The 25,522-nt window shown below is 31.3% G+C and overlaps 1 protein-coding gene across 1 annotated transcript; it reads left to right on the top strand.

The window, feature by feature from the left end:
- Positions 1-877: 877 nt before the first annotated feature.
- LOC140449500 (uncharacterized) lies at positions 878-19,307 on the top strand. The gene is made up of 2 exons (XM_072542689.1): positions 878-1,115; positions 16,814-19,307. Exons 1-2 carry the CDS (start codon positions 968-970, stop codon positions 18,790-18,792), a joined length of 2,127 nt encoding a protein of 708 aa, XP_072398790.1. The 5' UTR covers positions 878-967; the 3' UTR covers positions 18,793-19,307.
- The last annotated feature ends 6,215 nt before the right edge of the window (positions 19,308-25,522 follow it).

Genomic DNA, 25,522 nt, shown 5'->3' with positions numbered 1-25,522 from the left:
ATTAATACTGAGAAGTAGGAATTGTTGTGTTGTAGGTTTCCGACAATGAATCTGCCGAAATATGTCCGAGCTAAGCGAATGGAGTTTATCAGTCCTTCAATATGCACGCAAATAGATCCACAGAATAAATAACAATTGCTTATTATTCTGTGGTATAGCTGTGAAGGAAACTAACAAATGGAACTCACTGGATGTTGATGTTAATAGACAGGGGCAGGAGGCCATTGGCAATATGTTGTATGCTTCAAATATAAAGAGATAAAGCTTTTAAACTCGGTTCGCTAATCTCAGTCCGAACTGTCTAGTGAATTTAGTAATTTTTTTTTGCGAAGTTAGTTACTTTTTGACAGACTAAAAGTGGCTGGAAATTACTATACAACCAAGCACACGTACTTATAGCCAATATTAATAGTAAACAAACGAAATGGTATATAAAATAGAACTTTACAAATTACCGACAATCATTATTTATTTGTTTGCACCATATATAATAAATAGTTATGTTAAATTATAACAATTAAAATATAAATTTTAAATATATACTACCCAAAATGTTATGGGTTTAGTATACACTTCCACTATTTAGAATAATTCTTCTTTTTTTAAAGAAAGAAGTCTGTAATAGCAGGATACTTGAGCTATTAATACTGAGAAGTAGGAATTGTTGTGTTGTATTAATCTCCAATGAAACAAATAGTTACGCATTGTTGTTTTATATAAATCAAAAATTGCAGAATTCATAACCTTTTAAGAACAAAATGTACGCTTCTAAAGCTTTATCCTTTTATATTTGAAGCATACAGCATCGTCAATCTACATTATACAAAACATGCCAACACTGCTGTACCGAAATTTTTGTTCTATGTTTGACATTTGCGGCTATAATCAGCTTGTACTTTCGGTAAACTGAACGGTTAGTTTCCTCTCGTTTCTCATTTTTTTAAAATAGGAAGGAATGAATTAGTATATGACTGTGATGGATATTAAAGTAGAAATTAAGAAAGAACTCGAGGAATATAATGGATTTAGTAGTGCAGACGTACAATATATGCAGAGTGAGTTATCCACAGAAGTAGATATAATAGATGTTAAAGAGGAAACACAAGATGATTCAGGTAAGACACTAAATTAAGTACAAGAAATCTGATGGTAAATATAGACAACACACTTTTCCTAGTTGCAGTTTTGCATAGGTTTTATTGTCATTGTCTTTTGTATGTGAAATTTTTTGGGCTTATATGACAGTTGACATACTCTTAAATGGTGTCAGAGTTGCCAAGTCTCCAGTTTTTTCATACTCTCACATAATATAGAAATGCATATAAAAATTAATAGATTTTAGTTAATTAAAGATAATCAAATGCATACACAATAAAATTTATTAAAATGATATAAAAAATTAATAGTAATAATTAAATTACCGTATATAATAGAAATGCAATGAAATTATATAAAAATTCATAGATTTTAGTTAAATTAAAGATAATCAATACCTAATAATAAGGTTCTAATAGAGAAGATTTGGAAAGTGCTAATTTACAATATTTAACTGCATTTAAACAGAAAATATTTGTTTTATACTTATTTAAAACTTGTAGCTTCTCATAACACAAATTATTATTTCGTAAAAGTAACTTTATATTTGTAACATTCATATACATATTTTACTAAAATAAATACGGCAACACTTTGACGCGGTGCCTTGAGGAAATATATTTGGTTAGGTTGCACTAAAATGCGAATTGCCCCATAATTCAATTATTATAAAACATAATACAAAGTTATTTTATTAAAAAAATCTCTAATGTCGTATCAAAGAATATAGACGCTATATTCTTTGAAGCGTCTATATTCTTTGGTCGTATTATCAAATTAAGAAAACCACAGCCACAACAAATCTGAACAGACACTTTTATTACTTATGCGACATGCTAAAACGATCCTACTATATAAACCATTTATAGTCCATTCACTCAGTTTGAGAATATTTTAAGAGATTCATTGTAGGAGACATAATAATATATATTAGCACTTAAAGCCAAGTAGGCTCATGGCTTGGTTTACAATCTTCCTCCATCCTTGTTTGTTCTTTGCTTTTGCTTTCCAATTGAGGTAACTCAGGTCATCTTTAATTTCATGACTCCATCTGGTCATAGACCTTCCTTTTTTCTTTTTACCACCTATTGTAGTGTTTAACAAGATTTTTGGCGTTCTAACTTGGGTCATTCTTTGGACATGTCCTTTTTGGAAAAGCTTTCAGAGTTACAGTTATATATATTAAATATGGATACTGGAATGGAGAGAATAAAACACATCTTCACTTGGGCAACACAGAATGACAATTCCTTTCTTGTTCTGTCAAGATAGCCAAACTGATTTACATAGTGTTTAGGGATCGATAGCCAACATTTCAATAGTCCTAACCATCTTTGTGCTCTTTCTTACTACTGAAATTATATTATGCTCTTTAGATAATTCTTCTAACTGTTTGTTCTTTGTGTCCACTTGTGTATGATTTTTCTACCAAATATCCTTTGAAGTATTTTTCTTTCTCATACTTGTAGCATTGATCGCTCAGTTTTTGTCATAGTGGTTTCTTAGGCATACGTAACTATTGGTCTTATTACAGTTTAATATGTTCTTAATTTAGTTGCTTTGGATATATTTTTGATTCTGAGTATTCTATTGTGTGCATACATGCAACAATTTTCTAACCTTAATCTTTTGTAAATTTTCTCTTGGATACTTGGTTTACTAAAAATAAGTCAAATTTAGTTTACTCAAAAAATTATACATTTTTCCTTTATGTATTCCATATTGTCCCTGTATATTATAAAACGTTGGTTGTACTTGACAAGGCCTATCACCACATCATTTGGCTTAGATCTGGTTTCAACAAAGGATGTAAATATAAAGTATTCACACTATAATCACAGGTTCACTACTCAACTAGAAGATGACATAATATATGTTTGTATGATATATCATTCAGCAATTATGATAGGCCTCTGACTTACAGAAAACTATATTCTTATCTATTCTATCTATCTATTCTATCGTATCAAATTAAAAAAATAATTTCTCCAATGTATATTTAAATACATTGTATATGTATATTATATGTATATTATAAAATGCAAGCCAAATGTTTGAAGTATTTGGTTACCCATGTGATTTTTGCAAGAGGGTGATGTGCAAGGAGCTGTGCTGGAATTAGTTAAACGGGATTAATTAATATGTTCATTGTTAGCTACCAGAATTATTCCTTTCTTTTGTAAGGATTGTATATGTGGGATTATGAATGCCCTAAACCTAAACAATCATGTCAGTGCGCTTGAAAACAGTTTAAGTGAAGTGAAAATTGCCAGCACCCAGAATATTATTGGAAATTGGTAAGATAAGCATGAAGATGAAAAGTTTTAAAACAATCTATGATGATCTAAAAAAAGCTCTTAGTATTATTAAAAATATTCCCCTGGCAACAAATCTGTAAGTAGTGCTGGAAATGGTAACATTCAAAATTGTGCAGATGTCAAGTCTACATCATAGAGTCAAAAATATTATAGTATATTATAATGTACCTGAAAACCATTCCAGTGAATCTAACATATGTGCTAAACATAATAGAAATGAGGTCTAAGGAATTCTCAATAAAATAGAGAGAGAGCTAGAGAAATTTATTGTTTTTAAAATGAGTTTACATTTATAAAACTCAACATAGTATAGTACAAACAAGGCACAAGATACAGTAAAATACTAATTATAAAATTTCCATAATTAAAAAAATATATATCAAATATCCTCAAAAAATTCCTCTATACTATAGTAACATTTAGATAAAAAAAACTTCTTGATTGCTCTTCGGAATACAAAAATATTGCGATCTTCTATCAAGTTGTAGGTGCACTTTCTTGCCAGTGTAAATAAATGATTTTTTAATTAGTGTAGAAGAGGGAATTGGAAGCAGAAAATAACATAATTTAGACAAGTGTTATAAGGAGAAATTGTCCGAATATCCTCTTTATGTTTTTTAAAAATTAAACAAGCTAGTTCAAAAATATACATGCAAGGAAGTGTCAAGATACCATGTTTCCGGAACAGAGGCCTGTATGATGTACCAAACTTGACCTTACATAAATATCTGAGTGCCCTCTTTTGTAGCATAAAATTTCTACTGAAATGATGAAGATAACAGCTACACCAAATGGCAAAACCATATCTCAAATTAGATTTAATCTGATTTAGATTGAAATCTAAATGGCGAGCAACTGATTTGACCTCAAAAGCAACCCGATGATATCTTTTTGCTTAAGCATACAGTGTGTTACTCAAATTTAAGTTTATTATCAATATAGAGACCTAAAAATTTGTTTACGATATCAGAACAAGTGCCTTCATTGCCCAGAGTAATGTTGTTGGGATCATTCTTAAAAGAAATGAATTTGGTTTTTGAAAAATTTAATGTCAAATGATTAGCTTTTCACCACTTGATTTTTAGCACATCACTACTAATAATCTTGTTCAGTACCTTAGAGTCCTTGTTTTGCCATAAAATTGTGATCATCATTGTGATGTCATCTGCAAATATAGTAACCAGGCCATTAATGTGGAGGTTAGTTATGTCGTTAAAATATATAAAAAATAAAAGATAGGACCCAAGGCAGAGCCTTGAGGTACTCCACAATTAATAAAGATATTACTAGAATAGGGCTCATTGATTGATACAGACTGGCATCTGTCTTCCAAATATGAACTGAACCACTTTAGAGCAGTGCCTCTGAAACCATATCTTTATAGTTTATTAAGAAGTATTTTGTGATTGAAACAGTCAAAGGCTTTAGGTCGATCATAGAAAACTGCGGCAGCAACATAATCGTTATTTAAGTCCAAGTATACTTTTTCCATGAATTCTAAGATGGCATCATATGTACTTTTTAATAACTGGAAACCGAGTTGGAAGAAAGAAAGTAAATTGTGTTTTTGTAAGAAAGTCATCATTCGGATTTTTATCAATTTTTCTACAACCTTTGAAAGCGACGGCAACAAAGAGGTAGGACAATAATTAGCGGGCAAATCGTGGTCACCACCTTTATACCTGAATGACCCTAGCACATTTTAAACAATCCCTAAAGTGACCCGTTGAAAAAGATGTGTTAATTTCCTCCGCTAAAATTCTCAGAATATTATCAGGAAGAAGGGATAAATCTTTAGATGGGATATCATCCCGTCCTGTAGCCATAGGATTTTTAATGGCTTGTATAATATTTTTTATTTCAGCCGAGTTAGTGGACAAAAATAAAAGGAATTTGTAGTGTTCACTCCATTTAAAAAATGCATTGGATCAGAAGAAGAATTAATTTTTCGAGCGAGTTCTGGACCTACCAAGCAGTAATATTTATTCAGCTCACTAGGGTCTAAGACTATATCAGTAATTTGGCGAAATTTAGCTCTAAGATTATTAACTATTCGCCAAGATTCCTTTTGTTTATTATTGGCATTTTCATTTGGCTAATTTAGTAACCTTACTATATATGGACATTTATGTATAGAAATATATCAAAAATTCATCATTGCATATTATATGTTTTTTAATGTAATTTAATGATCTTTATGCAGGAGTTTATGCAGGAAATTCTAATTCCTTTATTAACCCAAGTTTTCTTAATTTTCGATTTAAGAATTCTTTTTTGAAATGCTAAATTGAAAATCTTCATGAGAGTGTGATAAAATTACTGAAGCAATCAGGAACGCAAAAAATATACCAATGTTCCTGATTACATAATTTAATAAACCTGTCAAAATTACTTTGGCTGAAAACCCTACCCCATCTGGCTGTATAAGGTAGATTCTTAACGGGAAATTCACATAAAATGCGATCATGATCTGATGAAAAATAGGAAATCACTCTGCACACAGCCAGATCTGAATGTAGATTAGTACAAATATAATCCAATATGCTTTATCTCTGGTTGGATTGGTAACCAGCATTCTCATATTAAAACCATTAAGTAAATTTGTAATGGCAATGAATGAATGTGTGATGAATCCAAATAATCAATATTAAAGACACTTGTCAATATAATAAAAGCATTTTGTGGAATTTTTTCAAGCAAGGATTCCAATCTTTGAGAGAATAACTGAATAATAAACTTAGGGGGTCTGTACACAACAATGAGAAAAGTATTAAGCTTCTTACTGAAAGTAATAGAGAATTCAAATTCAGATTCAATGCAGAGGTGGTTAAATTTATTGTAGTCAACAAAATTGAATTTATACTGAAACGTTGTATTAATTAAAATAAATGTGCCTCCATGGATGCTTTCAGATCTGCAATATTTGGATATTATGGAGTAATTGTTAATACAGTAGACTCCCTCTATAACGAGAACTGAAATGACAGACTAATTACCTCGTTATAAGCCGATCTCGTTATATCAGACAATCATAATACTGTGCATACATATGAATCTGTAGTTTTCTAAAACATTAACTTCCTATAGTGAAGCCATTCGGAGCAATATAAGATGCTAATAAATATTGTTTGAATGGCGTTTTTGAAAAAAAGTTATTTACTTTTATTGTCAATGAAATATATTAAAACATAAAAGAGTTGTTTACTTTTATTATCAATGATATACGTTAAAACAGAAAAGCTGTACTTATATTTTTTTCCAACTACATAATGCATAAATCGTAATTTCAAAGATAACATAAACTATTGCTTCTGCAATTTTAAGAACTCTGTTATTTTTAACTGCTTTAAATGGTCCAGTATCATTCTATCATATATTCTCTAAAGATGTGAAACAGTTGTATTTATTCATTGTAAAGAAGTTTATTGCGGGCTGCAGTTAAGTTTATTGAGGGGCTGTTTGAAAGGGTATTTATTTATAGCCACGACCGGACTAAAAAGGTAAAAAAAAAACGTTTTTGGATCTTATTATCTCTTGTTATAACCAAATTTCCCTCTCTATAGACGGTTATAGTTCAATAGAAATTTCACGGGACATCTAATGTATCTCGTTATAAGCGAAACCTCGTAATAACCGTGTTCGTTATAGAGGGAGTATACTGTACAAAGTGTTTCCAGAGGATACAACCAGTGCTCAGTTAAAAGCACAAGATCTGGCCAATCATTTTCGCTAAGAAATACTTCTAGTTCCTTAACTTTATTGCATACAGAACATATGTTGTATAAAATAATAGAAAATATATTAACGATATTAGATTTAGATGTACTGGTATCAAGTTTATCACCTACCACACTTACAATATTATTTATGTTATTTTTGTGCCCTGTATTGTTAAAGATCCTATTTGTCCTGGTTGGGACATACTAATTCCTTTCTTATGGGAAGGCCTTCAAAAATCCTTATTGCTTATCCTTACCTTTTAAAACCGATTCCTTTGGACCTCGTAGATTGTTTGTAGATTTGATCTTTGTATTTTCCGCCAATCCCAAACATAAAACACTTAATTCGGTTTTCCTTAGTCGGTAGTTCCTTTACAATATCATCCGCGTCGGAGAATTGTTCTTGATTTTTTACGAACTCTTGGATATTTTTAAGTTCATTAGTATTTAACAGTAATTTATACTTATCTTCTTTTTCCTCCAATAAGTGCCTTAGCATTTTCTTTTCTAACTGCAATAGATTCATGGATTCAGTAACATCAGTTTGTTTTTCGAAACACCATACGCGTGTCACATATTTTAGAACATTTTAACTTGCTTTTAATGGCATAGGAAATATGATATCTTTTTCCGTACACCACACATACTATCGTTTTATTTGGCTTAGTATTACAACATTTAAATGTTTTATCTTCAAATGTTTCCTCATCTATTTGCGAGAGAAGAGACGGCACATTCACTCCTTCCGCCATGTTGACAATATACCATATATCAATAAAATAAGTGTAACGAACAGTATCTTTAAAGCTTTCATCTTGCTCAACTAACAAATAAATCAAGACCAAAGTCACATTAAATGATTTAGCCCTAATTATCGCATACTTATTTAAAACATCGTAGAGATTTAATGGGTTCTAATTTGCACATTGGAGATGATTCCCAGCCACTGACAGTTGGGCAAAATTTAACCAACACATCAAAAAAATAATTTCTAAACTTTCTAGACAGCTGGGACTGGTACCAGCGAACTGAGTATAACAATATCGTTTATTTATATTGTATTCCTGTTGAGTTTCTACACACATTTTTCCTCAAGGAAAAAAAACAAATTTTTATAGTACGTTTTATATTTTAGGTTTTCCCCAAATCAGTAATAAAATGGAAACTATTAAAACATCACCTAAACATTCATACCACAAACAACAACAAATAAGTCAACATACTGAAGAAACCATATTAAGCAAAAGTGTAAAATTCGAGAGTCAACAAAAATCTCAGAAAAGCAATTTGACAACGCATAAAAAAATTCATACTGAGGAAAATCGTTATAAGTGTAAAATTTGCTTTAAGACATTTTCTACCGCAAACAACTTAAAAATGCATTTGCCAACACATACTGGGGAAAAACCTTACAAGTGTGAAATTTGCTTTAAACAATTTGTTGTTGCTGAGAATTTAAAAAGGCATTTGCGTACACATACCGGGGAAAAACCTTACGAGTGTGAAATTTGTTTCAAGACATTTACTGTAGCAAATAAATTGAAAATGCATTTACGAACACATACTGGGGAAAAGCCTTATAAGTGTGAAATTTGCTTTAAGACATTTGCTACAGCAGATAATTTGAAAATGCATTTGCGAATACATACTGGGGAGAAACCTTACAAGTGTGAAATTTGCTTTAAGACATTTACTACAGCAGATAATTTGAAAATTCATTTGCGAATACATACAGGGGAAAAGCCTTATAAGTGTGAAATTTGCTTTAAGGCACATACTACACCAGGTAATTTGAAAATACATTTTCGAACACATACTGGAGATAAACCTTATAAGTGTGAAATTTGTCTCAGGCAGTTTTGTCATCAAAGTAATTTGGCAAGGCATAAAGAAATTCATACTGAGGAAAAACGTTGTAAGTGTAAAATTTGCTTTAAGACATTTACTACCGCAAACAACTTAAAAATGCATTTGCGAACACATACAAGGGAAAAGCCTTATAAGTGTGAAATTTGCTTTAAGACACATACTACACCAGATAATTTGAAAATACATTTACGAACACATACTGGAGAAAAACCTTACAAGTGTGAAATTTGCTTTAAGACATTTACTACAGCAGATAATTTGAAAATGCATTTGCGAATACATACTGGGGAGAAACCTTACAAGTGTGAAATTTGCTTTAAGACATTTACTACAGCAGATAATTTGAAAATTCATTTGCGAATACATACAGGGGAAAAGCCTTATAAGTGTGAAATTTGCTTTAAGGCACATACTACACCAGGTAATTTGAAAATACATTTTCGAACACATACTGGAGATAAACCTTATAAGTGTGGAATTTGTCTCAGGCAGTTTTCTCAACAAAGTAGTTTGACAAGGCATAAAAAAATTCATACTGAGGAAAAAAAAACGTTATAAGTGTAAAATTTGCTTTAAGACATTTACTACCGCAGATAACTTTAAAATGCAGTTTCGAACACGTACCGGAGTAAAACCATACTTATTGTGTAGTCTCCTTTTGAAGGTTGGCGATCCAAATGGCTATTGTAGCTTTGGAAACTGCTGCATGAAAGATTTTTGTGGATGAGCGGTCAAATCATCTCATCAGGTCTTTCAGCCACAAGTTCTGGCGTCTTCCAACTGATCTTTTGCTTTGCACTTTATCTTCCAATATGATTTGAAGTAATTCATATCTTTCACCTCTCAACACATGACCCAAGTATTGTATTTTCCTATCTTTGATTTTGATGAGTAATTCTTTTTGTTGACTCATGTGCCGAAGTACCTCACCTTGGTAACTCTTTGTACCTATGGAATTTTCATCATATCCTCTGTATATATACATTTCAAAGGCATCTATTCTGTTTCAGAGTCCATTGACAAAACTTTCACAGCCATACAAAAAAAACAGAGAAAACGTAACATCTGATAATACGAATTCTGAGCTCCAGAATAAGAGGTCTGATCTTGTAAAAAATGTTTTTATGTTCATGAGTGTTTTCCTCGCTTGTTCGATTCTTGATAGGGTTTCCTTTTTTTTGGGTTACACTGGCTGTTGATATTTGCTCCCATATATTTTATGGAAGTTACCTGTTCTATTATTTGACCCTTGGCATACACATGTACGTTAATTGGTGTCTTTGAAAATACTAAAGTTTTAGTTTTGGATGTAAACCGAACATTTCGATATGAAGTTGCTTGCTATTAAGACGGTATCATCAGCGTACCTGATATGTTGTCTATGTTCCGTTAATCTTGATTCCACCTTGAACCTCATCTAATGCTTTTCTGAATATAGATTCCGAATACAGATTAAATAATAGCGGCGATAAGGCGCAACCTTGTCGCACTCCTCGTCGGATTCGTATATTTTCGGATGTTGTGTGCTTATTTCAATTGTTGCCGTTTGGTGCCAATATAGTCCTGAGATAATTCGCAAGTCTTATTCGTCAATTCCAGTTGTTCTCAGAATTTCGATCATCTTTTGATGGTTAATGCAGTCAAATGCTTTTCGATAATCAATAAAATATGCATATACACCTACATTCATATCTCTGCATCGTTGTGTTATCACATTTAAGGCAAATTTATATAGTTATAGTTTGGAAAAAATGTAAATGTAAATACTTTTTTCTTTTTGGGTGTGGTAGTCAATAAAAAATAGAGCTTTGCTAAGGCGTACTATTTATTCTGAATCCAAACTTTCGGTGGTTTTTTGCCACCTTTATCAAGGTCTACAAAGAAAATTACTATGTTGTAACAATTTGAATGATGCAATAAAAAAGCTATAAAAAAACTTACCCGAATGTAAGATTCGTGGCATAAACAACAACGTTAAATAACATGATATGTACTGCAATTGCAACTAACTTTAAAAATGTTACTGTTTAAAAGACACTTTGACAATTAATACATACGTTAAAAATTTAAAATACAAAATGAAAGACAACATGTTAAAACAGTCGTCATTGCAAACTTGATTTCAGTCACATTTCACGAGCAGAAAGAGAGAACATGGGAGGACAATTATTGTTTAAATAGTTTGAAGAAAATACAAAAAACAACTTTACTTCATCATAGGAGAGGAGAGATAGATTTTCGAGCTCAAGGACTTTAAAAGGTTTTGGAAAAAATATTCTCAATTTAGAAATTAAGATTACTTTTGCTGATATTAATCATTTAGAAAATAAGCTAAAAGATCTCCAGGCCAAATCAAAATCTATACTTAATTATTACACATATGTTGAGTTCAAACGTAGACAACAAGTCTTTTTCATAAAATTAAGAGAATCAATATCAATAAATTTAATAAGTTCATATTAGATAGTTTTGACAGTATTGGTTTCAGGGAGAGTTGGTTGAAAAACCTCGCTGACTTAGAATTTCCTGTAGAAGTTAAAAAGTTGTTGGCTTTAGGCCCTAAATTCGCTTTGCTTCCTAACAAAAAAGATTTTAAAGTTTCATCTTTGTTGACAGACATCGAAAACATCTTAAGACCAATTGAGAATGTCGATTCTAAGGTCCAAATTCACCAATATAATCACTAACTTGCTTAACAAAGATGAAAAAGACCATTTCTTAAATAAATATTATATCAAATGCAAAACTTTTTGAAACATCACCCTGAGATCAAGATTGTCCAGAGCGACAAAGGCAATGTTACTATAGCAATGTACACTAGAACCAAATATACAAAAATGTGAAGACTTACTCACCGACACTAAATATTATAAAAAGTTGAACAACAATCCCGTGTGTACTTTACAACAAAAGGCTAATAAACTAGTTTCTGATTTGGTAAAGGAGAATCAAATAGATCAATCAGTTGGTAAAACTTTGAAAATTTACAATGCAATTGCTCCTAGATTTTATGCTCTCCCAAAAATTCATAAACCTACTCTGTCTATGAGACCAATAGTGTCCTCAATAGGTACACCTAATGGCCCCATAGCAAGTTTTTTAACTAATATTCTCACAGAAACGTACAGTAATAACAATGAGTTTTACATTCAGGACTCTTTCAGTTTCAGTTCTTTTATTAATAACTTAAAATTACCTATCAACTATAAGCTCGTTAGTTTTGATGTAGTGTCTTTGTTCACCAATTTACCATTACACACAATCTTGGTTAGTGTTGAGAAACACTGGGATGACATATCAATGCACACAACCCTTAACTTAGCTAATATCAAAAAACTCATTTCTTTTGTTTTTGACTCTAATGTTTTTATTTTTAATGATTGTTAATACAAACAAGTCTTTGGTACTCCAATGGGTTCCGCTATTTCACCAATACTGTGCAATTATGTCTTGGACTTGATTAAAGACTGTTTGCAACAAATTAATTTTAAAACTCCGTTCATAAAGAGATACGTAGATGACTTAATCTTGGCACTACCTGCAGACTCTATACAATCTACGTTAAATGTTTTCAACCAACGAAACCCACACTTGCAATTCACGTGCGAGGAGGAGCGGGTGGGATCTTTGCCTTTCCTTGACATGAGATTGCATAGATGTGAGGATAATGTTGTAAAAACACAATGAAAACACACACTATAGCAATAGATTCATAAGCTACCATTCTTACCATCCTCCTAGGATAAAAACTAATTTAGTCCTAGGCGATGAAAGAACGTGTCAAAAGGTTATCACATCCCAACATGATCTCAACCTCTTACGTAATATTTTTGTTGAAAATTCATATCCTCCAAGACTGATTAATAAATTAATTTTTAATGTTCCTTTTGTTAATAGAAATAACATTCTTACTATGTCACAATCAGTGCCCTCAGCACAAATTAATTCTGCTCCAACAAGTTTGTATTTTTATGCCCTTCCATATATTCCGAATCTAACCATTGAACTCACTAAGATTTTCAAAGAATTTAAGAATATCAAAATAGCTAACAAGAACATCAAAACCATACGTCAGCTATATAGCAAAATAAAACAACCCCTAACCACTCTAGAGACTACAGATGTTGTTTATTGCATTCAATGTACTGAATGTCCATCCACGTACATTGGTGAAACTGAAAGGAATCCGTCTAGTCGTATCATTTCTCATAAGAGTGACTGTAGATTAAACAAACCTACTTGTGCTTTGGCAGAGCATACTATCGATCTAGACCATAAGATAGATTTCAACAATGTAAAAATATTAGCCAGAGAGAAAAATAAATTTAAGAGAACTTTCTTAGAGATGGTACATATCAGCAAGAGTGATAATAACAATCTGAATAAAAGATCTGAGATCCAGAATCTTAGCAAAATTTACAATTTTATATTGACTTTTGACTGAGCTATTTTGCATTTCAGAGTTTTCTTTTCTCTTTTTAAAATTTCTTTATTAATTGAATTTTTTTGATCAAACTTCAGTTATTAATTCAGTTTTGTTTTGTTTGGTTGTTTTTTCTAAACCTATTTACTAAATACTATTTTTCTTTTTATTGTTTATGTTGTAAATAATATTTGTAATTTCCCGCTCAATTTCAAGTTAGTAATACAGTTGGTAGTACTCAAAATTCATAAACAGCATTTTGTTAGACATTAGTTTGAAAGTTGTTTTTTGTATTTTCTTCAAACGATTTAAACAATAATTGTCCTCCCATTTTCTCTCTTTCTGCTCGTGAAATGTGACTGAAATCAAATTTGCAACGACGACTGTTTTAACATGTCGTCTATCATTTTGTGTTTTAAATTTTTAACGTATGTATTAATAATTGTCAAAGTGTCTTTTAAACAGTAACATTTTTAAAGTTAGTTGCAATTGCAGTACATATCATGTTATTTAACGTTGTTGTTTATGCCACGAATCTTACATTCGGGTAAGTTTTTTTATAGGTTTTTTATTGCATCATTCAAATTGTTACAACATAGTAATTTTCTTTGTAGACCTTAATAAAGGTGGCAAAAAACCACCGAAAGTTTGGATTCAGAATAAATAGTACGCCTTAGCAAATCTCTATTTTTTATTGACTACCACACCCAAAAAGAAAAAAGTATTTACATATATATATATATATATATATATATATATATATATATATAAAGTATTTATATATATATATATATATATATATATATATATATACATATATACAATAATATACAAATATATATAATAAATGAGTATGTAATTGATGTTGTTTATGGTTTATGTAATAAAACACAATATTACATGTAGTTGTTAATTTATTTCAAAACCTAAGATATAGCAATACTCAGTGAAGGTTGGGTGGGAAGTATATATGTAACTAAATAATACACTACTGAACTTTTGGCAAATGGTCATTCTCAATTAACACTTTTTTTTCTACTTTATAATATAAATTACATGTTACACTACTAATATTTAAAACTAAAATGTATGCATTCAATTTAAATAAAATAAAATATAAAAGTAAAATGGCAATTCACCAAAAAATTTGTTTTATTAATTCCAGACCAATAAACCAAAGAAATTTACTCAAGTATTATTGAACATTTACGAGCAGGAAATTGTCGAGCATTGTCGCATTTGTAAATTCCTTGGTATATATTGAAATCCCCTCGTATATGTATTAGAATACCCAAGAATATTTTCAATGTATTTCGTTTCCTATGAAATGTATTGTCGCAAAATCGACTGACAGCTTTCCGTTAACTATTTTTTGGTAAGGCATTTTGGATTGCAAGAATTAAACATTAAAATACAAAAAAATATATATAAAAATAAAAAATGGTACTTCGGTACTCCCAAAAAATGTTCTTTTCAGCTTTTCAACTTTCAGATCGGCCGACATCCTAAGCTTTTCAAGCATATATTGACATCTGGCTGATGATTTATCCCACAATCCGCCGCTGGGCTGTGTGATACTGCGGATAGGATACACGCCAGCGAATTCGAATTTTAGTGGCAGAGAATAGAGGGGCTTTTTAAACGCCCGATTCTTCTGAGTAGCGCGAATTAAATAATTTCCTTCTCCAAATGCAATCATGGGATAAGGAAACTTGGCAGATGAGCCGGGAGGTGGCAAGGAAGGGTTCTTCACGAATCTACTCGTGGCACTAGTTTTCGGATGAATAGTGTCATGGTCGATTTGGAACGGACCGGGATTGTGCCGGGGGTGTGTATGTCTTTGCGCTAAACACAATATGTACATTAACATGCGAACTGTTTCACTTCCGAGTTTTTTTAAGATATAGGTCATTCAAATCTGCTTTTTTAAAAGTACATAGGACCTTAACCTAAGAAAAATGAAAATTATATATATATATATATATATATATATATATATATATATATATATATATAAATTTTTTGTTTTGGTATCGACCGTATATTATTTAAAATAATATTCTTGAGTATATGTCAGGTTCTATCGGTCTGGAATTAACACAATTCTATTTTCTAGTCACTTAATATTTCGCCAACTGATTGTTGGCTTCATCAGAAGTGCACTACAAATTTATTAAAACAAAGAGATAAACAACATTAAGATAAAGTTACATTAATATTTACTTACAGAGGTAGAACTGTTCACAAAAACTACAAGACAAACATTTGTTTTACACTTTCACAATTAGACTGACAATTTTTAAGTTAATATACACATAGAACAACAAAAAGTGTATAGTGGACGAGATGAGTTTCTTTAAATTTCTATATTATAAAATAAGGTAGCAGGTATGCGGTAAATTAATATTGACTTAAATGAATTGCAGAATATTGCTGTAGATGCTGCTTAGCTGATTCGTATCTGCTTTGTAATTTATTAAATTTAAATAAGACTAGCAAGGGTTCTAAATTCTTTTCATAATTTCAAAATTGCAAATAAAACGGTATTTTCAATAAAGAGCCTTCACACAAAAATAAAAGACAAAACACCTAAGGAGCAAATGTCACATGTAGTCTACAGCATTCCATGCAAAAAAACTGCAATAAAAAATACATAGGTCACACAGAAAGGCATTTAAAAAATCGCATAATTTCACATAAAAGCGACTGCCGATTACATCATGACCGTTGCTCATTAGCGCTTCATGTAGTAAATGAAGGACACCAGATGGACTTTGAGTCAGTAGAAGTTCTAGAAAGGGAAACCAAGAAATCTACTCCTTTCTTTTAACAGTAGACAAACAACATATGAAATTCAATAATTCAACAGATTCCTTTTTAGAATAAGATTATTACATTACCATATTATCACATAGTTTAAACAAAATCATACAGTTTAAAAAATCATACTAAACATTCAATTACAATAATCAAATTTTCTTTTTTAAAATAATGTTAAATACGACATCATCCGATACTACTCTTAAGTTTAATCATATTACAAGTATTAATAATAAACTTAACCATTGCATTACTGCATAGTAATTTGTTACAGACTTAGGTATCATTGAAAAGGAACAATAATCATAACTAATAGGAGTGGTCAGTTGGTTAAAATTTAACTGGGATCAACGAACTGAGTATAACAATATTGTTTATTTATATTATTAGGTGGATAAACAAATGCTTGAAACTTAAAATAGTAAATTACAAAAAGTAAAGTTTTTTGGTTTCAATTGTTTAATACTATATTTATTTTTTATAGACTTATTTGTTTTTATTCCTGTTTCTGCACAAAAATTTTCCTTGTAGCTAAAAAACAAATATTTATAGTTTGTTTTATATTTTAGGTTTTTCCCAAATCAGGAATACATTGGACACTAAAAAAACATCACCTAAACATTTATACCACAAACAACAACAAATAAGTCAACATGCTGAAGAAACCATACTAAACAAAAGTATAAAAGTTGAGATTCAACAAGAATTTTACAAGTGTGAAATTTGTCTTAGGCAGTTTTCTCAGAAAATCAATTTGACAACTCATAAAAAATTACATACTGGGGAAAAACCCTACAAGTGCGGAATTTGCTTTAAGACATTTACTAGAGCCGATCAATTGAAAATGCATTTGCGAACACATACTGGGGAAAAACCTTACGAGTGTGAAATTTGCTTTAAGACATTTACTGCAGCAAATGATTTGAAAAAGCATTTGCGAAGACATACGGGAGGAAAACCTTACAAGTGTGTAATTTGCTTTAAAACATTTACTACAGCAAATAATTTGAAAAATCATTTTCGAACACATACTCGGGAAAAACCTTACAAGTGTGAAATTTGTCTTAGGCAGTTTTCTCAGAAAAGCAGTTTGACAACTCATAAAAAATTACATACTGGGGAAAAACCCTACAAGTGCGGAATTTGCTTTAAGACATTTACTAGAGCCGATCAATTGAAAAGGCATTTGCGAACACATACTGGGGAAAAACCTTACAAGTGTGAAATTTGCTTTAAGACATTTACTACAGCAAATAATTTGAAAAAGCATTTGCGAACGCATACTGGGGAAAAACCTTTCGAGTGTAAAATTTGCTTTAAGACATTTACTGCAGCAAATGATTTGAAAAAGCATTTGCGAACACATACTGGGGAAAAACCCTACATGTGTGAAATTTGCGATAAGACATTTACTAAAACAATTCATTTGAAAATTCATATGCGAACGCATACTGGGGAAAAACCCTACAAGTGTGAAATTTGCGATAAGACATTTACTAAAGCAATTCATTTGAAAATTCATATGCGAACGCATACTGGGGAAAAACCCTACAAGTGTGAAATTTGCGATAAGACATTTACTAAAGCAATTCATTTGAAAATTCATTTGCGAACGCATACTGGGGAAAGACCTTACGAGTGTGAAATTTGCTTTAAGGCATTTACTGCAGCAAATGATTTGAAAAAGCATTTGCGAACACATACTGGGGAAAAACCCTACAAGTGTGAAATTTGCGATAAGGCATTTACTAAAGCAATTCATTTGAAAATTCATATGCGATCGCATACTGGGGAAAAACCTTACAAGTGTGAAATTTGCTTTAAAACATTTACTAGAGCCAGTGGTTTGAAAATGCATTTGCGAACACATACTGGGGAAAAACCTTACGAGTGTGAAATTTGCTTTAAGACATTTACTGCAGCAAATGATTTGAAAAAGCATTTGCGAACACATACTGGGGAAAAACCTTACAAGTGTGAAATTTGCTTTAAAACATTTACTAGAACCACTGGCTTGAAAATGCATTTGCGAACACATACTGGGGAAAAACCTTGCAAGTGTGTAATTTGCTTTAAAACATTTACTACAGCAAATACTTTGAAAAATCATTTGCGAACACATACTGGGGAAAAACCTTACAAGTGTGAAATTTGTCTCAAGCAGTTTTCTCGACAAGGACATTTGACACAGCATCAAAATGTACATACTGGGGAAAAGCCTTACAAGTGTGAAACTTGCTTTAACACATTTACTACAGCAGATAATTTGAAAAATCATTTGCGAACACATACTGGGGAAAAGCCTTACAAGTGTGAAACTTGCTTTAACACATTTACTACAGCAGATAATTTGAAAAATCATTTGCGAACACATACTGGGGAAAAACCTTACAAGTGTGAAATTTGTCTTAAGCAGTTTTCTCAACAAGGAAATTTGACAAAGCATCAAAATGTACATACTGGGGAAAAGCCTTACAAGTGTAAAATTTGTCTTAAGCAGTTTTCCCAGCAAAGCAATTTGATGACGCATAAGAAAGTACACGCTTGAGAAAAATCGTTACTAATTGTGAAATTTGTTTAATCAGTTTCCTCTTAAGTCATTTGCACACATTTAAGCAATTTTCCTAGCAACGTGATCTGAAACAAACATTTGAAAATACGTATTGGAAAAAAGGTGTAAAGATTCTTTTAAACGATTAATTGAATGCATACTTGGCATGAAGATCGAAATAAAAAAATATTTTTACTATTTTAAAGGAGTCTCCATACATCATTGTGTCTGATCAGACCTTGTACAACCAAAGGAATTTTGTCCACATTTAAAAAAGTTCGGTCGGTTTCATTCAGGTATGCAGTTATCGTCAATCAGCTTTTTTATTTAAAAATGAAAAAGAAATATAGATCTTCAAAAAATTAGTGTCGTTAAGAAATTGTATTAACAAAAAGAGAAATCAAACGATTTCTACTTAGCGAAACCGAATTCAAATCTTAACCACTGTGTTTCCTAAAATTTGCGAAACAAACAGCAGTAGAGCAGTGACTATACCGTTCTGAAGAGACTTAATGAGGTCGAAATACGTATCAACGGTTGTTGCTGCACTGTATCAAAACAAAAATCTAATACCGTCATTCTGTGAAATTGTATTAAATTAAAAGGAATAAGTAGGAAGTGCGGGAGTGTAAATTTAAGGTAGAATAGAATTTAATTTAGTAAAAACCAGTTACTTAGTTGTTAGAAAAATATTAATTAGTGTAAAGAACGATATTTATTTGATGACACTACGTAACAAGTTCCGAGAGTGATATTTTGCGAGATGAGTAGGAAGTTTCCAGGACGAGCCGTGGGCGAGTCCTGAAATCCTGGGCGAGTCCTGAAATCCTGCTAGTCTCGTAAAATTACTTTTGGTTCGTGTTACGTACAATATTTTTTCTGTAACCGTTTTATACCTATGTTAAAAAGAATATATTAATAAACTTTACTTATGAACTTTTATTAAACACTTTAAAGTTATTCTCGTGAATTCTAGATTAGAAAAATCTACTTATGAATATTAATAACACAATTATAACAATTATTTACATTAATATTGTTAGGAATATTAACAGAAGTGGCAGTATTGAAATTAATCTTAGACGTGTCAGTACTTTTATTTTACTATTTTTTGAGATATTAACTAGCGGCCATTTTCAATCTGTGTTTCCCTAATCCCATCTGGAATCATTTCGACATCACTTTCACTGCTGATTTCCCTTTGTGCGAATGTTTTGCGAATATGAATATAAGAAAAAAAAATAATTTGATTATGTTAATTAAATAAAAATCCATTCACTTCTCAGTTTTTTTATTAAGAAAACTTTTATTTTTCAAGCTTAAAAAACTATAAAATTAGAAAACAAAAAATAAATGATGCAAAGTAAACAAAAAAAACAAAAACAAATTATTCTCTAAAACTTTTATTAGCCTAAAGTTTTTAATTTTAGACAATCATCTTGAAAAAGCTAAGAATTATTCAACTACAAACTAAAAACAGTCTATGTGTTTTTATGTAAAGAGTTTAAACAAACAAACATAAACAGCCTGTTATTTGCTTACAGATCTTTTCCATAAATATTAATTTTGGGTTAACAAAAATTCTGCTCTCTCTTATTAAAAAATAACAATTCTCTGTTTTTACTTATTTTTAAGTTTTTTTTAACAATAAGTAAAGTTTTCTCCTACAAGTCTGTTTCGATGTAGCGTATAAAGAAGTCCAGCGCCACTAAACAAGCGCTCGCTCGGGACACTCTTGGTGGTATAACTAAATATTGCTGCACTACAGGAAAAAGAAGATCGTACCTTCCCTTGTTCACTTTCCACCATGTTAGAGGGTCGACGTCACCTGGGTGACGGGGAAGATGGACAGGGTTTTGAAAACTAAGAACAGGCACGTCATCTTCACTATCACTCGTATCCATCAGTAAACTCATCATTTCTTTTTAGGACAGACACGCTTTTCATTCGGGTAAACTGAATTGGAAGATATGTCAGTTTGATTGTCTCTGAGCATATCTAAAATATGCTCTATAACAAGCTCTTTAGTCGACGTATTTTTAAAAAATGTAGCTTTATATTTTAGGTCAATGAAGATCGCCGTAGCAAACAATTTCATTTTCTAAACCCGAAAACATGCAAATGAGCTCGTCTTTTATGACGGTAATCGTACCACCAATGTGTTCATCAGATGAATCAAGATCATGAACAACTTTTTCTAGAGTGACTATTAAGGGAATTACAGAAGAAATAGAAACATCGACAGCACTTAACTCTCTGATTATTTCTTCAAATGATCTTAGTAAACTGATAAGTTTCGGAACAATCATCCTTTCTTCAGAAACCAGTTGGGGAATTTTATTATTTACCGAAGCGTAGATGACTCTTTGACTTTAAAAATACGCTCCAACATATAAAAAGTGCTGTTCCACCTAGTAGCACATTCTTGGATAATCTTAAGAGGTTTTTGATTAGGCCTTTTTTGTATATTGGTCAGCCCATCTTGGGCAGCAGTCGAATGATGAAAATAAGTTGACATCTTTCTGCATTTTGTTATGGCAGCCACGACAGATTCTTGAGCCTTCATCCCTGCTTTTAACACGTTTTGAATCTTGTGAGAAGTACAGTCAATATGTTCAAAATTTAATAAGTTAACACCTTTTTTCATGTTAGCACCTGCATCGCGAAGTACACATTTCACTTTTTCTTTGGGTATTTCCCAAAACGACAAGATGTCTTTAAGTTTGTAAGCAATATTTTCTGCAAAATTGCTGAATTACTAAATTTATCTGAACTTATCTAACTACAACATCGCGCAAATGAAACTGCCGGCAGTGCCGGAGACAATTACAATTAATTAAACAAATTAAAAAAAACTGAATATTCGCATTTGCGAATGTCGGTGGCATATATTCGCATTCGCAAATGTTTAAAAAATGACATTCGTTACATCACTAAACTCTAATTTCACTATTTGGGAGAGTGAGTCATCGTTTGAAGGCGTAGAAGTGGGGAAAGACGTATGAAAATCCAGTGGCGTACACTCACTTTTATTTCAACGTTAATTATATTATATTGTTTAAATATTATTGTTCAAAATAGGCCACAATATATTTATCTGCAGGTTTTTACTGAAGTTTCCATCTCTATATCCAAAGACCGTTTTCAAAGATACAAATTATAGTTATTTTTATTTTATTTGTTTATTATTATATATTTATATATTCTTATATTATTTTCTTTTTTTTTTCTTAACTTTAAAAACGATCTCTGTACTAGAGATCGAAACTTCAGTAAAATAAACATGTAAATAGATGTATTGTGGCTTATTTCCAACATTCTCCCTAAAAATACGGAATGCCATAAGCAAAAAGCCACAGAAAAATAAATATTGCTATCATTTGTATATTTGAAAACGATCTCTTTATATAGACATCGAAACGTCAGTAAATTAAACATTTCAATTAAATATATTGTTACTTATTCCCACCATTATTTCTAAATATACAGAACGGCAAGCAAAAAGACATAGAAAAATAAATATTACTATCACTTGTATATTTGAAAACGATCTCTTTATATAGAGATCGAAAAATCAGTAAATTAAACCTATAAATAAATATTATGTGGCTTATTCCATACAGTCTCCTAAAAATACAGAATGACACAAACAAAAAGCTATAAAAAACAAGTAATTTTGCAGAAAGCTTACTGATGCCACCAGGTTGTCGCGGAAGTTACGCTAAAACGTCTTTTGACGTGACCCGTCCTTAAAGAGTTACACAATGAATTTTTTTTAAAACAAATTTTAAGACAGTTTCCCCACCACCCGAGAGGTATGTCTTGTGGCGCGTCACTTTTTAAATGGGTGTTCGCCAAGAGCCATACTGTCCCATTAAATAAAATAAACAAAACACTTAAACAGTATAAAACAAAATAAAATCCTATAAAATAAAATAAAATTCTATAAAAACAAAATAAAAATAATTTTGGATGTAACAAAACATTGTACTATTCTATTTAAACACAAACACTATACACACTTACTATGTTCTCGTTTTTTTTTGTTTTTGGTTTTTTTATGCTGATGCTTACTAAACTATTAGAAAATATTATTCGCTGTCTAAATCTGAAGATGCAGTGCTGCTATCGCTGTCATTATCTTCACCTGGTGTAATTATAATTGGCTCTAGTAAAACTTTGACATGAGTGTCAAGTTCCCACATACGATATTCTTCTTTAATTATGTGGCCTATACATTTAGCCCATTTCTCTGGAGTTACATGGAGGACTGCTTGAATCAAAAGTTCCTTAACTTCGTTTAATTTGAGCGTTTTGTTATTGCGTGCTACTTTTCCTTTCACTTGCGCCCAGATAAGTTCAATGGGATTAAGTTCGCAATGATAAGGTGGTAGACGTAGAACTTTGACACCATAATCTTTTGCAGTTTCATCCTCAACATATTTAAGATATTCACTTTTCCTTAACCGTACAATGTCATGTAGTTGAATTTTGAGCATTGATTCTTCGTATGCAATCCCCTTTTCTGTAAGCCATTCTTGAATTCTCCCTTTCCGCCATGCCGAAGCCATTCTTGAATTCTCCCTTTCCGCCATGCCGTCGTCGGTAATTGTTCTAGTCTGCGGCTATGATATGGCGCATTGTCCATAACAACCACAGACCCAGATTCCAATTTTGGTAAGATTCTCTTAAACCAGCGCTCAAATACTTCGGAAGTCATTTGTTTATGATAATCACCTCTTTTTTGTGACTTAAATTGAAGCAAACCATCATCAAAGAACCCTGTATCACTTCCTATATGGGTGATAATTAAACGCCGTCCCTTTCCTGATGGAGCTTTTAATCCTGTAGACCAGCCTTCTATAAATGCTTCGCGTTTACTTTTGACATTTAAATGTTGCCAAACTTTTCCAACTGTATGACCTTCGTTAATCCAGGTTTCATCCAAATAATATATTTTGCATCCAGTGCTGCGAATTTTTCGTATTTCTTCTAAATATTTTCTTCTCCACAGAATAATTTCATTTTTTTGTAATAGCATACTTTTTCTGTTGCGTTTTACATATCGAAAGTTCATTTCGCGCATGGTTCTGATTAAGACCCTATGAGATATCTTGGGTAAAGAGTCATCGTTTTTGAGCTCTTGAGAAATTTTTTTCAGTGTTGGAATTTCACTTCGAAAATAAAATGAATGAATTTTTCGACGTATAATATTCCTTGTCTCGTCATCGAAAACAATGCTTTTCCTACCTCTAGTTTTACCTTTTTCTTGCTTTTTATTTTCCGATGTATTTTTAAGTACAGGATAAATACAGCTAACGGATACTTTTGTTAAACTGCTACAAATGTCGATCGCTTGGCTAACATTTAATTCCATTTTTCTGCCGACAATTCCTTCATAAACGTTTCGTATCATTACCTTCCCTCGGACGTTAACATTTTCCGTCTCTTTTGCGGCTTTTCATTTTTGGAATCAACATCAGAATTTTGCTGTCTTCTCTTGGAACAACTCGGTTTTTCGTCCATTGTATTTCAATAATCTGTGTATATACTATATATACAATAATTTCAACAATTCTGTATAAGAATATAACTAAAAATTTACTATAAAACGACAAAATATAACACTCTTATTATCAATAACACGTTTTATCAATACTACAATACATTATTGTTAAAACAGTATTGACAACAATAAGTTTACCAACTTATCACATAAAATATACTCACAAAATACATTACCCATAGAAACGCCCATGTAAAAGAACCATTCCTCCGGCGAAAAAATAATAAAAACTAGTTTTTATGGCATGTCTGCGTCCGAATTGTAAACGGAATTTCCTCGCTAATTCCAACATTGCCAAACGATTGAAAAATAATGTTTTAAAATATCGATTTTTATTTTATAAATTTAAATATGTAACGAAACGGAACATATAAATAAAATTTATTTCATTACAATTTTATGCTTAATTTTTACTATTGAAAAAATCATGTTTTTTTGTATTTTTATGACGGTAATAATCGCTGCGTGGAAGAATACAGGTTTTGTATGACCATAATTACTACTTGTGAACAAGATTTGGCTACACTGTACGACAACTCCTGGTCAGTTTTTCTATAGAGAAGCACAAATAAATATACTACTTTATATATTCTGTAATTTCTTATGAGGAAACGCAAATTGCAATCGAGAAAACAGGCAGTTTTCGAGAGCCGCTGTGTACATTTAAATTTGAGGATATTCCGCTTTTAAACTATGATATCACTCTTCTGAATTGAGGGTTTCTACTATAGTTGAGGTTATTGTCAAAGCTGTTACCTAGGTACCCAAAATCGTCCCGAAAGAGAAAAGATTAGTCCCGAAAGTAGATACTTTCGGTACCAGTTGAGTAAAATGGTACTTTCGATTTAATAAATCATACCGAAAGTTTTATTTGCGGGATGACTACAGAAAAAAATATTTAAATTCATTGAATTGCTGTATGCATAGAAATAAAGAAGGAATTTAAAAGTTTCTGAGTACTTATTAGATAATATCAATCTGTGGGCGTAGAAAGTACTAGAGAGGTCGTTTTAAGCTGTGGATGAAAAGCTTAGGTAGTGCTCTCTATTGATATGAAAAATTGATGGCCAAGAATTTAAAAATGGGGAAAAAAGGAGAGGACGGTTTGTTTTTAATTAAAACAAAAAAGAGGAGTTTGTTTTTAATCGAAACTACAAGAAG

This window comes from Diabrotica undecimpunctata, chromosome 9 (genome assembly GCF_040954645.1).
Source record: "Diabrotica undecimpunctata isolate CICGRU chromosome 9, icDiaUnde3, whole genome shotgun sequence".
NCBI lineage: Eukaryota > Metazoa > Arthropoda > Insecta > Coleoptera > Chrysomelidae > Diabrotica > Diabrotica undecimpunctata.
The sequence above is the reverse complement of the archived record's forward strand: the minus strand, read 5'-3'. Positions and strand labels throughout refer to the sequence as shown.

Bases quoted from the DNA above. Each gene is read 5' to 3' on its own strand.
- LOC140449500 (XM_072542689.1), top strand. From the start codon at position 968: ATGACTGTGATGGATATTAAAGTAGAAATTAAGAAAGAACTCGAGGAA. The intron at 1,116-16,813 runs GTAAGACACTAA...TTTATATTTTAG, and splicing joins GGAAACACAAGATGATTCAG to GTTTTTCCCAAATCAGGAAT.